The sequence below is a fragment of the Meleagris gallopavo genome, chromosome 6, assembly GCF_000146605.3.
Source record: "Meleagris gallopavo isolate NT-WF06-2002-E0010 breed Aviagen turkey brand Nicholas breeding stock chromosome 6, Turkey_5.1, whole genome shotgun sequence".
Taxonomy (NCBI): domain Eukaryota; kingdom Metazoa; phylum Chordata; class Aves; order Galliformes; family Phasianidae; genus Meleagris; species Meleagris gallopavo.
The window spans coordinates 49,369,513-49,385,295 of record NC_015016.2 but is presented as its reverse complement, the minus strand read 5'-3'; the positions used below and the strand labels follow the sequence as shown (position 1 = coordinate 49,385,295).

General features: G+C 41.4%; 1 protein-coding gene across 2 annotated transcripts in view; it reads left to right on the top strand.

Moving 5' to 3' along the window:
* The window catches only part of GLI3 (GLI family zinc finger 3), a 200,789-nt gene that overhangs the window by 102,209 nt on the left and 82,797 nt on the right, over positions 1–15,783 (top strand). For both annotated transcript variants that reach the window (XM_010713104.2, XM_010713103.2), the window contains exon 4: positions 6,485–6,590. In XM_010713104.2, coding sequence (XP_010711406.1) covers positions 6,485–6,590 — 106 coding nt within the window. The remainder of the gene's footprint in view (positions 1–6,484; positions 6,591–15,783) is intronic.

Here is a 15,783-nt window from a genome sequence, read left to right as displayed (position 1 = left end):
TCTGCCAGCTATTCACTCTCCCGCCCCTTCTCATCAGTCAAATACAATTAATATCACCTTAGTTGACTGTTCACTTTTGATTATACAGTCTAGTACTATTACTGGTTTTCTTCTTGACATTAGCAAACCATGAACAATGATTTATAACCTAAGTTAAACAATGTTTCTGGCATGTCCATGTACCTGATCTTCTCTTTCTTACTCCAAATATCTTTCCTCACCAGCCTTAGTATTCCTGACCATCTTTTACTGTCAATTCCTTTCTGCTGTCAGCTCCTCTGTACGATCCCTTATTGACTGCCATTCAGAGAAGATTCTTTTTTTTAAGATTTCTTTGTCCTTCCTTTTGATGTACCTTCCTTGTAAGTTCATTGATGTCGTAATAACTTCGTATAGCATACATTATTACGAAGTTTATTACGTATTTTCTCCTTTTTTTTCTTCTTTTGTTTCTTTCCTTTTTCAGTTTGGGCAAAAGGTCCACTAAAGTGAGCTGAATGGACTTACGGAAGTCCAAGCTAATTCCAGAGGCCAGTCCTGCTCAGACAGCAGAACTACGGTGATGGGGATGAATATTAAAACGTTCAAACTGAAATCCATCAAGGAGCTCTTTAGCCAATACCTGCAGCAAATTTGGCGTATTAAAGACCTCTTGGTGCCAGCTGATGAAATTATTTCCAGCTACTTTTTTTCCACCACACAGGAAGCTGCTCCTCCTTGAAGTGTCTGGCCTGGTGGTTGTTGTGGAACTACTGAAAACAATAAAACGTGTTCCCACAAGGTGTCTAAGTTTACAATCAAAGAAGGGATAAAACGGATGCCAGAGATCTAAGATGCCCTGAAGTCTTAATTTTTGGCTTTTCAAAGGTAGAAATTAATTTTTCAGCTGTAACAAGAGACACAGAGCTGTAGCTGTGTTCTGGTTTATGAGGTTTGGGTTGGAAGTCCTGTGGTTTATTTATAATACAGTATATGGGTTCAGGAAACATAAGCAGAGGATAGGGAGGGGAGTTTGATCATCATTAATAAACACAGATGTAGAAGAGCTATGATCTGATTGGAAACTATGTTTTTCTGTCAGTGTTATACCTACTGCATGCTAGCAGAATTGACATATAGTGTAACTGAAGTGGAGAGAACTTAGCAATTAAAAATTCTTTCTCTCCTTCGCCTTCTGTCCATTTCTCAGCTTTAACCATTTATTTGTGTTTTTTTTCTTCTTTGTTTTGTCATGGCTTTTCTTCTTACAAACTTGTTCTGTGTAAAGTCAGAACTGCATGGGCAGTTCTGTTCATGCCAACACTGTGCCAGCCAGGCTGCAAGCATGCAGCATAGACCCAGTGAAGGCCCTGAGAAAATTGGCTGTAGTGCATCTAGGGGTCAGGTGTGTTCAGATGGCAACTAGCAGTGCCAAAGCAACAGCTCTCGGCACCTTAAGGAGGTTCTTCAAGGTGCTCCAGGTTAAGTGCATGTGTTATCCTGTGGCTGTGTCTCAGTCATTTTTCTTCCTGATGAAAGGGTCTGTATAAGCATAAGTTGACAGCATAACTCACTCTAGTTTTCAAAAGGGAACTAAAAAAGTCCCCCGAAGACAACAGGATGTGCTCTTATTGAGCTCTAATGTAAGCTGTGATAAAAAAAAAATCCAAAATAATGGCTTTGCTTGGCAAAAAAAGCACTGGATTCTTGCCGTAAAACCTGGCAATACCATTAAGCTCAGATCAGTTGAAATAAATTTGTGTGAAGAAAACAGTGATACCCCTAAGGATTCTGCAAACCTGAATGTAAGAAAATTCCCATCTGGTGATCAGCTTATGAACCAAGGGAAGTGTAGAAATTTGCTGGCAAACTCTTCAAAACAATTCTGTGTATTGAAAAGACATTAGTGGAGAGGCTGTATTTTGCTTGATACTGTTCCTTTACATCTGGAATGAAATCTTGGTACCGCTGAGTTAAGCATCAAAACCTGAATTAATTTTAGGGAGAAGATTTCACCTCAGATGAGGTTATATCTCACATAGAGTTTTCCCCCGGCTTTGTTCTGACACGTATTACAGTGAGCTGATTGCTCTGATGACAGATGTGCTAAAAGACAACAAGCACTTCCTGCCCTGTGCCTGAATGCCATGTTGTCTCGTGCCATGATCTCACAGTGCAGGTGCATACTTTGAGTCTGCACCGAATGCATTCAAGCTGATGCAGGCATTTTCTACAGTGGAGAATGCTTTCTTGACATGCTGGGAAATGCAGCCTGTCATTTCAGCAGCCATCTTCCTCAAGGGTTTGGCAAGAATCACAAGGTGCTTGAGAAAATCAGTTAGCTGAGAACAGTCAGCTTTACTTGCCTTGACACTGAAGCCCAGCTTTCCAAATTTAGTGATTTCTTAAACGAGAGTCTACAGAAATGCTCTCTGTTCTGTGAATGATCTCAGGGGCAGCCTGCCCTCTTCAGCATTGTCTCACGGTGTTGCATGACATCTTAGAGCCAGCATGAATTATCTACCTTTCCACCAGAGCTCACAGCAAACCACTGCTGCATCTCATTACACTTGAGATTCACATTTCAGCAGCAAGGAACGTACTTGTAACTTTTCCTTGTTTCTCTCCCGTGGTGCTGCAGAAGAACCATAGGTTGCTGACTTTCAGAGAACAAGTGGAGGTCTCTTCTTTTTTCCTGTATGGGAGTGATTGTAATTTGACAGAGATGATCCTATTCACTTCCTCTAAGGAGCAAAGAAGGATCCTTTGAGAAGAAATAAAAAGGCATGTTTTGCACAACAAAAAGTCAGCATAAATTGACATATTTTCCAGAAAGTCTCTCCATGTTAAGACAGATTGGTTTTGAGCATTTCAGGCAATTGTATCTCCCGTTTTATTATGAAGAGACTGTTCACTATGTAGGAGACAGAAGAGCATCTAAAGGAAGCTTGTAGCAGTAGGCAGCAAAGTATTCAGGAGCAGGCAATAGATACCAAATTCAACAATGAGCGAGGAATGTTTAAGTGTGTTTCCACTACTTTGGCATGTCCTCAAGTGTTCTTGAAAGTAGTGAGAATTAAGCACAGAATGGGATACTGCTGCTGAGTGGAAGCTGAGGACTCCAAATACGCAGGCAGCATCTGTCCATCTTGACAGATAATAACTCCCTGACTGGATGCTTATGTCAGGGAGTCTCTGCAAGAGTGTAAGGGTTTGTGGAAATGTTTGTCCAGGAGTTCATGGTTGCCTTTGGATGTCTGCAGGAAAACTACCTGACAGATGCTTTGCTACTTTGCATCTCAGCCAGATTTTTTTTTAAATTGTGAGTGGTAATAAATAGTTCCATTGCTGCGTAGGAAAGTTATGTTTTGTTGATTTGTTTTGGTGAGAGGAGTTCCTGTTTGCTAAGGGTAAGTTTTGTTCCTCACACTTTGGGCAACATGTAAATGTCATTACAGTCAGAGCAGCTGTCCTGACTTTTGCTCTAAGTCACCTGTGGTTCTCTGAACAGAGGGAGCACCAGGAGCACCAAGGAGTTGGGTAGTGCAGGTTCAGTCTCAGCCCATGAGTAGACTCACTCCTTTCTCAGCTACTGCATAAATAACAATGCCAAGATGCACTCAGTGTATGAAAAAGCACTGGAAAGCTGGCTGCAGCATGTGTTACTTGCTTGGCAAACTTCTTAATCTCTATTTCCATTTAAATACATATCAACCAATTACATTTTTATGGAATTTCAAGCATACTCCACGCGAAGCCCTAAATGATGGGTGTGTTTGGAGGTGTCTGATGCAAGAATCTTTTCATGTGAATATTGAATGCTTTTCCAAATGGAGTAGTCCAGGGCCACCAAAACACACAATGTTTACTTCTCACTTCTGCTCTGAGGATTTCCTGAGACATGGCAGAATTTGAATTCCCTCCATAAACCCAGTTCTGCTAGTTCTGCACATTATTCTCCCTGTCACCCACTTAGTCTGTTAGTTTGCTGGCAGTAGAGAACACAGCACTTAGCAGCTGGTTTGTGGAATCATCACTCAGGAGATTATATGATAAATAGGAGATGGCCAGGTTTAGTGGCACTTTATTCTGCTCCAGTAGTTTTAGCCTGACTTTGGAGAAGTCATCACGTGTTTTTTCTTAGGGACTGAAACAGGAGATTGCTACAGTGTAGTAACTTGTCACATATAAGCTTGAGTTAGGATGCTCTGCAGCTGTATTGATCATGTGTAAATAATAACAGGTGAGATGGATAATTATGGGGGACTTCTGCAGCTCTGCTCGGTGGCTCAGGGCTGATGTGGGATGACTCCCTGTGCTATGATGGAGCACGGCTGCTGCCCAGATGGAAACTGCAACCAAGATACAACCAAGATGTACAAAGGAACTAAAAGCAAGAGGATTCCAAAAGGTGTTCCTGGGGATTTTTGTCCCACGTGCTAAATATGGATTGGTGGTGCACTGTGTAGGCCCCACATGGCTTTTTGATTCACTTAATACACATTCTCCATTCTCAAATAGGGGATGTTTGGTGATCACAGTCAGCTTCAGCTAGACCTTAGGAGGGCTAAGTGGGGTTTCTTAGCATGAAAACTGGCAGGAGGCCGGGGTGGGTGCTTGACGGGAAGTGAGGAGGTTCATGCTTACCTTAACAAGGAAAGGGTCTCAAAACCTTTGTGATCTCTCATCTCTTGTGCTCTTTTCTCCCTTCTATGTGTTGCTGGCTAGTGAAAGTTGTGTTTTGAGAGGTGGAAGCCAGCATCCTCTGATCAAATGACAACTGTGTGCTCACAGGGGTACTGATTAGCATTGACCCCAGTGACTACCACCAAAGTCCAGCTTGTCTAGCAGAACTGGAATGGAAGCTGCCATGATCAGGTTCCATTATTAAGCTACAGTTGTTTTTCATTTATATTGTCCTGAGTCAGAACATGATAGAAATGTGCTGTAGCTGATTGCACACTAGCTGATGTTAAAAAAACAACCCTGAAACTGGACAGCCTATTTCAAATGTTTCCAGATTTCCCTGAAATGCTGGAAATATGCCTTCAGAATTTATGTGATTTCCCCTTCAGCTCATCTGTTTATTCCCCTAAGGGCCATGATTTTTGTTACTCTAGTCTTTCCTTCCCACTTCAAAATATAATAACAAACCAACCCAACTTTTGATAAACACCAAGGGGAAAAATCCTTTTTTCTTTTTTAAATCGCAGTAGTTTAGATGAAGCAACTGTTTCCATAGATAACATAATCTAAGAAGAGGATTACATTTTGCTGAATAGGAAGGGCAGAACATACAAAGAAAAGATACCTTTAAGTGTCAGCAGGCAAAACTGAAATGGACTTAGAGATACAGAGAGGGCGTAATTAAAGATTTTTTCTCTCTAGAAACATTTTAGTAAATCCCTGACATGACCTAACGTCTGTATTTGCCAGCTTTTAGTGTTGGATAAACACATGACTTCACCCAAAGTGGCGGTCAGGTAATAGGGCAGGCTCTGTTTTTGTGCTCTTGGAGATGCTCAGCACTTCTTGCATTTGGGATGCCCCTCAGTGCAGCCTTGCAGAGGCACCCCAGCGTGTTGCTGAAGTGTTGTGGGGTGCTAACGGCGTCCCTGGCAGAACCGGGAATGATTCTGCCACAGACATAGCAGAGAGATGTGGAGCAGGCCTGTGCTTGGGCCCTCCACCAGTGCGCTGCGGGAGGCGGAGCGAGCAGGGCTGGCCGAGTGGGTTCCCCTTGTGGCAGCCTGGTCGCTGGGGCTTTCCTGAGCAGTAGAGAGGGAGCCGTGGCAGCTGCAAGCCCTGTGCTTGGGGGAGGTGCAGCAGAGGGAATGGCTGGGTCTGCTGCCACAGAGACAAAGCAAGCGGCGTTCCTTTTGAGTGCCGTGCTGGGGTGAATCCTCTGCTCCAAGGCACATTCCTTCTGGTGCGTCTCCCTCCGTCGACGCAGTGCAGTTAAGCATCTCTGGTACAACCTTTCCCAACTGCATTCTGCTTTTAACTCCGTCGTCTGATTTATTTCAGATAGTCATTTCTCAGCATGCTGCTTCAGTTTTTCTTTTTGTTGTAGGACTGTTTAGACATCTGCGAGGATACATTTTTTTTGTTTTAAGTATTCTCTGCCCAGCCTTTTCTTCTTGGGTTATTTTTTCTTGTTTTAATAAAAAATAAATAAATCAGGAATGCCTAGGAAAGGCTCGATGGTCCTTTTGATCTGACACTTCACATATGGGCATGTAATTATTTATTAAAGATTTCTTGATGTCCCTTTCCATTTAAGCTATAAAAAGAGAATATTAAAATTAGTAAATACATATTCATCCAAATGCTGTGGGCCAAATGCTCAGACAGTCCTGAGTGACTGCAGTGGGAAAGGAGAATTTGACCCGTAAGTTGCAGTGCCATTGGCACAAGTTTTAGATATCTGTTCCATTTGTATTAATGGTATTTGTGAAGAGTCACTAGAGATACTCAGATCTGGGCACCTTGCTTGTTTTTGCAGATCCACCTCACCTCTTCCCAGCGTTCCACCCTCCTGTACCAATTGATGCAAGACATCATGAGGGACGCTACCATTACGAACCATCTCCCATTCCTCCTCTGCATGTGTGAGTATTCAGTATTTCCACCCCGTTTCAGCTTCCTGCACTGCCTTGAGGAGTGGGCAAGTATATGAACCTTTGCCATGCTTAAAACTGTGCATCCAGAGCTGTTTAGCTGAAGAGTGAGATTTACTTTTAGAAGGCATCAAGGTTATCTGCTCATGAAGCAAAACCAGGCTTGTGCCTGAGAAATTCTTTTCCAATAGGTGGCTGGCAAGTGTTACCTGTACATTTTGCTGACATTTGTTCTGAGTGCTGTCATTCTATAAATGCTAAATTAAAAAGTGCCAGACAAAACATGTATTCTATTTGAATTAGGCTTGGGACTCTTGATGCTAAAATTCCCTCTTGTGCCAACGATTCTTTTCCCAGTGAATGCTATGAAAGATAATTAAATTTTTGGTAAATTTTCATAGTCCCTGATGTGTGTGTGCACAGGCAATCAGCTGATTGATGGGATTGTCACCCAAACAAAATGGCAAATGTGATAGAGCACATGGTTTACACAAAGATAAAAGAAATGAATACCAGTGATAACGTGCATTAGAAAAGCATGGTAGTGGTGCAGACCTTTAGAAATAACTATTACCTTGTTCTATAAGGGGATACAAATATAAGCATTGCAGTATAAAACAGTTGTGTCCGAAACTTGCTATATGCCATTAAAAAAATGAAGCCAAAAAGCAGGGCTTAGTACTTCACTAAAAGGCTTGGTATATACATTTAATCATATCTACTAATCACCTCTCATACTGAGAAAATAAAAGAAGAAAAGCACAAGTAATACTTTGAAGAATAATGCGAGTTGTTTAGATGGCAGATTGCTTTGCTATGGCTATTAGTTACAGCTGTGTAATTACATATATGCAGAAGAAAAATGAAGTTGTTTTAAAACAAGTCCTCCTCTGTGAGCAGAATTAATTGATATTAACAATCCTAACTACATGCCCAAGTGCACAGACAATATTTTACTAACAATTTTTTTGGATCAGTCTTCTATTACTGAATTGTAATTTTAGAACAGATTTGCCTGGAGGTAAGTAATAAATCTGTGTTGCAGTCCTCTTGGGCACTAGCGGAAAAGTGGGTATTTATAGAAGGGGAGAGAGCAGAAACCTGTGATTATTTCCTCTGATGCATCAGTATCTACCCCACAGTCAACCACGTAATAAATATACTCAAATACACATTTAAGTTTGCTGCTAAAAACCATGGTAAGCTAAAGATGGCAGGCTCATACAGACTCATTATGGTCATCCTAGATGTTGCAGTGCACGTGAACATTTTGACTAGATGTTTTTGGGCACTTTCCAAAGCAGAAAGAAAGTGGCTAGGAGCTCAGGAAATGGTCTTGCTTCTTCTGAAGCTGATAGGAAATTTGTTTTTAGTGAGACTAAGCAGTTCCTGGGGTGCTGCAAACAAGTGTATCAGCTCCCTGGCTTGCCCAAACAAGGGCAGCAGGGTTGAGTGTGGTGAGCTGATGAACTAAACCAAAGTGAATCCCTGATGAATTTTAACTTGAATGATCAGAGGGACTTACTGCAAAATCTGGGCATTATCTGTGCACTGTTGCTGAGGCATCTATATCCTATGCTATGTGGGGCTCTGTCTGGCTGTGCCCACTGCCCAGAGCCATAGCCCTGTGATGCAAAGTGTGCAGGGTCTTTCGGGTGGGTACATAGCTGTGTCCCCTTTGGGTGACGATGGAAATTTGGGGCTGTGTAGCATCCTATACTGACAAAGTGCCAGGATTCCTTAAGATGTTAAAGATGCCCACCAATGCCCTCCTTCCCTCTGAAATCAGTGCTGCTGCCCTGAACACTGCCAGTCCTGCCTCGGAGCTGAGACTTTGCCAGGCCCTGCAGGGGCTTATAAGGGGCAGGCAGATCTTGGCACATTGCGTTATGTGTATAGCTGTAGGCACCTGCTTTACACACTCTGATACCAACCCAAGCTTTAATCTGAAAATCTCCTTGATATTGGCTATTTGTTTTACTCCTGTTAATTCTTCCAGTCATTTAGTTTGTATCACCATTGAAATGATGAGCTGTAATAGATCTTGGAGCCATTATGCTCAGAACAATTAAAGGTAAATAGTCAATTAGGCAGTTGAAAATAACTTCGTTGGACTCTAAGAGCTTATTTGTAAGTAGGCTCATCATGCTTCTGCAGGTTTCAGGAATAAATTTTAATTTTTGTGTGTGGTAGACACCAACAATTTTCTTGCAAGTTCTGCAGACCCTCGTGTAAGTGTCACTCAGGAATGTTAGATCTGGGGCCTTTTGGAGTGATTATTTGGACTGCTGTCTTAATACCATTGATTAAAAAAAAAAAAAGGAAAAAGAAGCGGATATGAGAAGTTATTTGAGAATTTTGAGAGAGAATGTCTAGAACACCAGTCAGGATCCAAGTGTTTACCCAACAGCTTTATCAATGACTTCATTGTATGAGTGGTTTTTCCTTGCAGCTTCATAGTACCCTCAAATATGAAAAAATATATATATTTTTTTTTTAAAAAAAAAGCAAAAAAAATTTAGGCAGTTATCCAAGCTCCTAGAAATGTGTTCCAGAACCTGTCAAGCCTCAGTGGAATTAGTTAGTAGTAATACAAGTGCAGAAAAAATGTAAGAGGAGGCCTTGTCCACCTGATGCCTGTAACATGCACAGTATTTCGAACAGTGGCCACGTGAGAAAAAAAAGAAAAAAAAAAGGAAGAATTTTTAAGGTGTTACAGGATTTTATGTACTTCCAAAGATATACATGTGTCTGTATGTATGATGGTATGTATTTATGTGTGTGATACGTAATTTAATTGCTGATGGGCAGAACTGTTGTGTCCCAAATTTCACCCCGGAGGCAGATTTTATAACTGAGTTGTAACCCCTAAAGTAGAGGTTTATGTTTGTGATGGAATTGCTGACAGATGCTTATGTATACTAGGACTAGCAGTCATTGCTGTAATTATGCTATCGTATCCTATCATTAAAGATTTCAATTGAAAGAGGTTTATAAATTGCTCTTCTTCTTAGATAAACCACCCTATATTAAGGCATCAACGATATGGTGCAGAATTAAATTAAAATCTCATAAAATGAAATATGTTCTGTATTAGCTGTTTGACACTTAATTTGCCTCTGAATGAGTAGAGGAAATCACAAATTAACCTGCCTTTGTTTTTCCAACCATGGCTTATTAGGTGTTAGAACAACTGCAATTACAGCCCAATAATAAGCCCCAACCCTTATGAATATGTACTGAAATGTGTCACTTTGTGTTACCACGACCTGTTCGTTAGCACTGCTTAGTTATTCTGGAATTTCCACAGTATGTCTTCAGTTTATACTTCAGGGAAGATGTATGAAACTTCAGTCTTTCTTGAGCGAGCAGCAACATAACAACACTACCACTGGAGCTGGAGTGTGGATTTTTGTGGGGCTTTTGTTTTGGTCTTTGCTTTTTTTTTTTTTTTAAATTCAAGATATGAACCTTAGTTTTCAAAATATTTCCAATAAGTTTTACTACTTTTCACTGAGCTAGCAAGTTAAATGACTTGTTAAATATCATGTGATTAAAACACACTAGAACGAAGCATGTCTTTAATAATTGTACTGCTTGTTTTGTTTTTCTTTGTTGTTGCTTTTCTCTAGCTCTTACCTAATTTTCAGAACTGATTTCCGAAGCAAGGTAGTAAAGCAGAGACTAAAGCTAAACCATTTTCAGTCCTTGCCAATTGCAGGACCATCCAGTAGAAAGTGACAGCTTTTCTAGGCAGTGTCCAGTGCTGCTGCTGAGAGCATTCATTGAACATGGATTAATGCTTTAAACGTGTTGGTTTTTTCTTCTTGTATTCCTCAGGAACCATAATTCATAAATTTGCTTTTATCTAGTTTTACAGTGATCTGATGTCTTTGTTGGCATTGACTTTGTTGGGATGAGAGTTCCTTGCAGTGATCAGAACTGGGCTGGAGGCCTTTGAAGGTGACCTAGGCTGATACTTGCAGGCATTGCTCTTGTGACTGTGAAGGGGATGTGGTCCTGCAGAGCTGAAGCAAGGTGGCAATGAATGTCACCAGGGTGCTGCTCTGTGTGCAGTGTGTCCAATGGAATGTCCTAGGAGGCTAATACAAAGACTCAGGGTTGAACATGTTACAGGATATACCTCGTGTTCCAAAATGCTCATCCATCTAGTCTTCATCTTTCTTTCTCTTTCCATCCCATCTTCTGTTATCCCTGGACTGAGTAAGGAAGAGCTAGGAGGTAAACCCAAGTGAAGGCATGCTGATGTGATCCACATGCTTAATGCCTGAGAAGTTTGCACTTGCAAGGAGGAAGCTGCAAGTCAAAGCTGCTGTCTTGCAGCTTCCTTGAATCAACAGTGCTCCAGGCTCATTTTTTCTAGTTGCTGATTGAGGCTTGTGGGGATCTGAGCTTGGCAGCCATAGGCTCTGAAATTATGCACACGCAGATAATTACTTAACACTAATCCCTCAAACAAATATTTTCAACTGCGTGAATGCACCAGTACTAAAGCAAAGCATGTGTTCTGTTTGCAGACAGCTTTCAAGTTCATAGAAAGGGAGTTCGATTCTTGGCTATGTTATTTCATAGCTAATTTATACAGACATCAGTTACATAAGGGTGAAAAGGAAAGGAAAGGCAGGCCTAGGTGCTCAGCTTTCATCACCCTCTGAGTTTGGAGCATGAGTATAGTGGGAGATAGGCAAATATGAAAAGATTAAAGGATTGGCCTTGCAAAATATCCTTAATTATGAGAGAAACTGCTTGCCATACAGTTGATAGAATGTTTAGGTTTTCCCAGCCCTATCACTGATTCCTTGATTTTTCCGTCATGCTTTCATTCCCAAACTCATACTTCTTTTAAAAATGTTTGTCTTTTAACCTTTAAAATCTTCTACCTGCTGCTTTACATCACCGTGTCTGTAAGCTGGAGGTTTGGCAAGGAACTCCCCAGATTATCTGAGCATTCCTGGATCATTTTGCAGTGGGATGGAAGGCCCCACCCAGGGTGAAAACTTCACCGCTTGGATTGTGCTTCATTACTTCAAGGCTTGGAAGAAGCTCTGCGGTTTAGCCAGGAGCCGCAGAAGAAGAAAGGCTGGGATCTTGAAAAGATAGCTATAGTTACAAGCCTTCCAAAATCACCTGTGAAAATATTTTCTGTAAGCAGGGAGAAATCTTGTGTTGAATGGGAAGCACCCCAGGAAGCCTGCCCAGGAGATGGGGAAGGTGCAGTGAGGACAGAAGCAGCTGCAAATAACCAGGGGCATTTTTATAGTGAGCATCTGAGAAGTAAGCACTGTGGTTCAGTGACTTGTTAGGGTTATTTGGTATTAGTTTCATGCCATGAGTGTGCATCTTGTAGGCTCTGTAGGCAGCCTCTTGGTGACAGAGCGTTGTGCCGATGGGAATTCACAGAAGTGAAATAGCAAGGTTGCATGCCCACACAGAACCTTCAGTTGAGATTTTTTTTTCAGTGCCAGACCTTTCACGAGTTGGGGAAAAGGGGGCCCGAGTCGAAGCCAGGACTGTGATTTCTCATGCAGGATATAGCATTGCCTCATTTGAAACAGTGAATCAGTGTTTTGTTCAGCCGTTGCTACCTTTTTAGTAATATTTACCGTAAGACTTGCAGGTCATAAATTCTCCTTTGCAAGCACACTTTCGGAGCGACTTCAGAAACAGATCGTGTTTTTAGAAAGGGCCTGAAACTGGGAAAAGTTTAAAACAGGTTATTCTGTACTTCGTGGCATATATTGAACTGCAGGAGAGGATAGGTGCTTCGGCTGCTTTGTGATACCGAGAGGAAAAAATGCTCATGCAGTGAAATAGGAAAGTATTTTTGAATGTAGCTGTTTTACCTAAATTCTGTTACACTGGTGCTACTGTTTCTCCTTTAAAAATACGAAATTTCTGCAAACTCAGCCAGACTCTTTTATGTGTTTTGTGCATTTGCTTTCTTCCTACTAGAAGAGAAAGAGACAGTATCGAGAAAAGAGTATCTTATATAAAAAATCTTTCATGTTGGCAAGTAAATTCTAGATCAAATAAGGATTCACTGCTAAATACTCTCTCTGTTTTTTAGCGAGCACATATACATGGAAGTCAACAGAATTGCCTCCAACTGCACCAGATTAAATTTGATTCACATCATTCATCTGTTTCTGTTGTGGATAATACTTCGTGGCATAATCATTTTCTCTGAGTAGCTCACTGTAATACCTACGAGATTTTTAAAGAAGAAACGGTAGCAGCAGATAAATATTATGTTAACAGAGGGTCTTTGTTCTTATACAGTGAGCTTGTTTTTGGTGTGGCTGGGGAACTTAAAGCAATTGAAATAAGAGAATTAGTTTTGTTAAAAATTGCTTTATAGAACCTTTCCCCCAGTTTTCTATTCCTCTTTCATGATAAGAAAAAAGCAAACTCAGGTCTCATCTTTCTCTTTCTCCGTGTTTTTTTCTTGCTGTCAGTGCAAGCTTCCGGAGGCTGTCTGGTGGTGACGGCAGCCCTAGAAAGCAAAGTGCATAAGTGGGATTTACGCTGCATTCCATCCTGCCCCACAGAGAACCAGAGATGCTGGGGAAGGTGCGGTCCCCAGCCTTTATGAGAAAGGCATGCTTTTGCCAGCAGGCAAAGCTGCTAACTGGTCACCATTCACGATACAGTCCTTGGTAGCAGCAAATTGCAGGACATCTCGTAGGTGTGTGATGCAGAGGGGAAAGAGAAGGGAAGGCCTTCGGTGGTCATTGTGTGAAGTCCACTTGTGAGGCAGGCTGGCACAAATTCATTTGGTGAGACCTAAATCCAACAAAAGGGATTCTTAAAGTGATCTGCGTGGATTATGGTGCTGAAGAGCAGCAGCTTCTAGCTTTATCAGCATCGAGGCGTTATCACTGGACAGCACTGCCACTTAGCTGATTTACTCCATCTGGGATTGTAAGAGTACTTAGACAAATTCCTGTCTGCCAGTGAAAAGTAGTTCCCTAAGGCAAACTTTCAAGCCAGCCTAAGTTGAGAGCTGATGGAAACAAAGTGATGGCTGCAAAAGTCTTGCCTGGGGACACCTCTGCATGTGTAACATTTTACTTCAGGCTGAGGAGCAAGTAGGCGTGCCTTGGAGCTTTTAGGATTCTCCCCCTGTGCAGATGTAAGTACAAGCATGTGTATTTGTGTGCATGCTTATGCACTCTTTTTATATAATAAGATGGATATATTTGCTTGAATGTAGAAAGTGACTTAACCTGAGTTAATTTCGTTTTTTTTTTCATAAAAACTGATAGAAGGATCGACGCAGTCTGAGGAAGGTGGAAAATTAGAGGGAAAACTTGAACGAAACAAGTAGGGAAAATACTCATGCACAGAAACATGGAGAACGTACAGATTGGTTGCTCATTAATTTAACGTTTAACCAAAAATACACTGAGTAGCCACAGTGCTAGAGTTTTGCTTCTTGAAATTTCTTTTATCTCATTCTATTATCTGCTGCAAAGTATGCAAGCTCTAAATATAGTGCACATTCAGAGGCTCTGAGCCTGTGGTTTCTTGGACAAAATTCCTGTGTTCTTTGTGTTGTAGTCAGCAGTATTAGTCGAGTGAGCAGATATTGACTGTGGTATTCATGTGCAGTGAACCAGAAGCAAGCCAACTCTATAGAGGCTGCTGTCAAACTTGTTGCAGTGGCCTGTGAGGTACTGGACTGTGACAGACTCCTTTTTTTTCAGTACAATTCTTCCACTCACGTTAAATCTTGGTTCAAAGAGAACTGAAAAGTTACAGTCTTAGCATTCTTTCTTTCTTTCTTTTTGCTTTCTTTTTTAAGTGTAGTGGTGAGATTTCTGTGTTGCGAATTAGAGGTCCCTAAAGTGGGAGCAGGCATTAACTGGAGGAAATGTGAGCAGTGAGTACATCTGCAGTGTAGAAGCACAGAGCATCTTCATCACACTCTCACACAGCCTTTCCCTGACTTAGACTCTCTCCTCCTCCAACGATACTTCTCATAATGTTAGAATGTGGATTGAATTTAGTTCAATTTTTTTCCAGAAGGAGGACGAAACACCACCTTGTTTCTGGTTTTACCACATTTCACTCGATTTAGTATATTATTTGTGTGTATGGGTAGGTCTAAGTTGGTTTGCACATTTGCGACGGAAAGCAGACTATTGAGCTTCTCTTGGCTGTGCTTCTGAGATGTAGGAGACTAACTAGCTGCCCCTTGACTGTTCTCTAATATGTGATGCAGAAAAAAAAATAATCCACCCAAGGGATTGGGTGCTGTGAGTGGTTTATACGTGTACCTCAGGGTGGACTGGGTCCACATCTATAACTGATTTTATCAGTTCACAGAGGAAGTGATTTGGAATGTCATACAAGTTGATTTTTGCTCTTAGGATAGTTTACATGACCAAAGAAGGACTTGGGACTTTTTAGAAGGTGCTTTTCGTGGAAGCTGGGTTCTGTGAACTTGCCTTGTATTTATTGCTTAGTCCCTTCCAGTAGATCTGATCCTGCAGTAGCTTACAATTGCATTTGTGGTTAATTTTGTAGGGGTGTTTGGTAAGTTTCTGGAGACCCCACAAAGATTAGACACAGAGGCAAAACATCCTGAAGAAATGTGCCAGGAATGCGTTCTTTCTGAAGGAACAAACTGAAATGTCAGCTCAAAAGTATTATTTATTAGATGCTGTGACCACTGGTGTTAAGTTTATCAACAGAAATTTAGGGAGTATTTCATGAGGGAGATTTTCTAAACAGATCAGACTCAAGTGGCTATCTCTTTAAAGATAAATGTCTTTCTGACCTGTATCTGTTGAAATTCAGCCTAGATTTATCATGGCTTTTTCTCTGGCCTGTGTAAGAAAAGATTGATAGTCTAGTCCAGTTTATAGAGGCCACCAACACAAATAGCCCAATTTAACAACACTGTAGACACATTTGGCAGGAAGGGCAGGAGCTGAATGACCAGAGGCAGTCAGGTGTTCTTTTCTTCACTGTGGGAGATCATATCAGCAAACATCCTCTGGACAGTACCAAGAAACCTTCCATAGCTGGCTTCTCCCTTGGCTTGCCGTACTCTTTCCACCAGGCTTTTCTAGGAGCTGCATTTCTACTCCTGTGATTAGACTGAATTGCAAAGATGCAGGAGTGGCAAATGTGTAGGTTACCCTGCTGATGTAGGTGT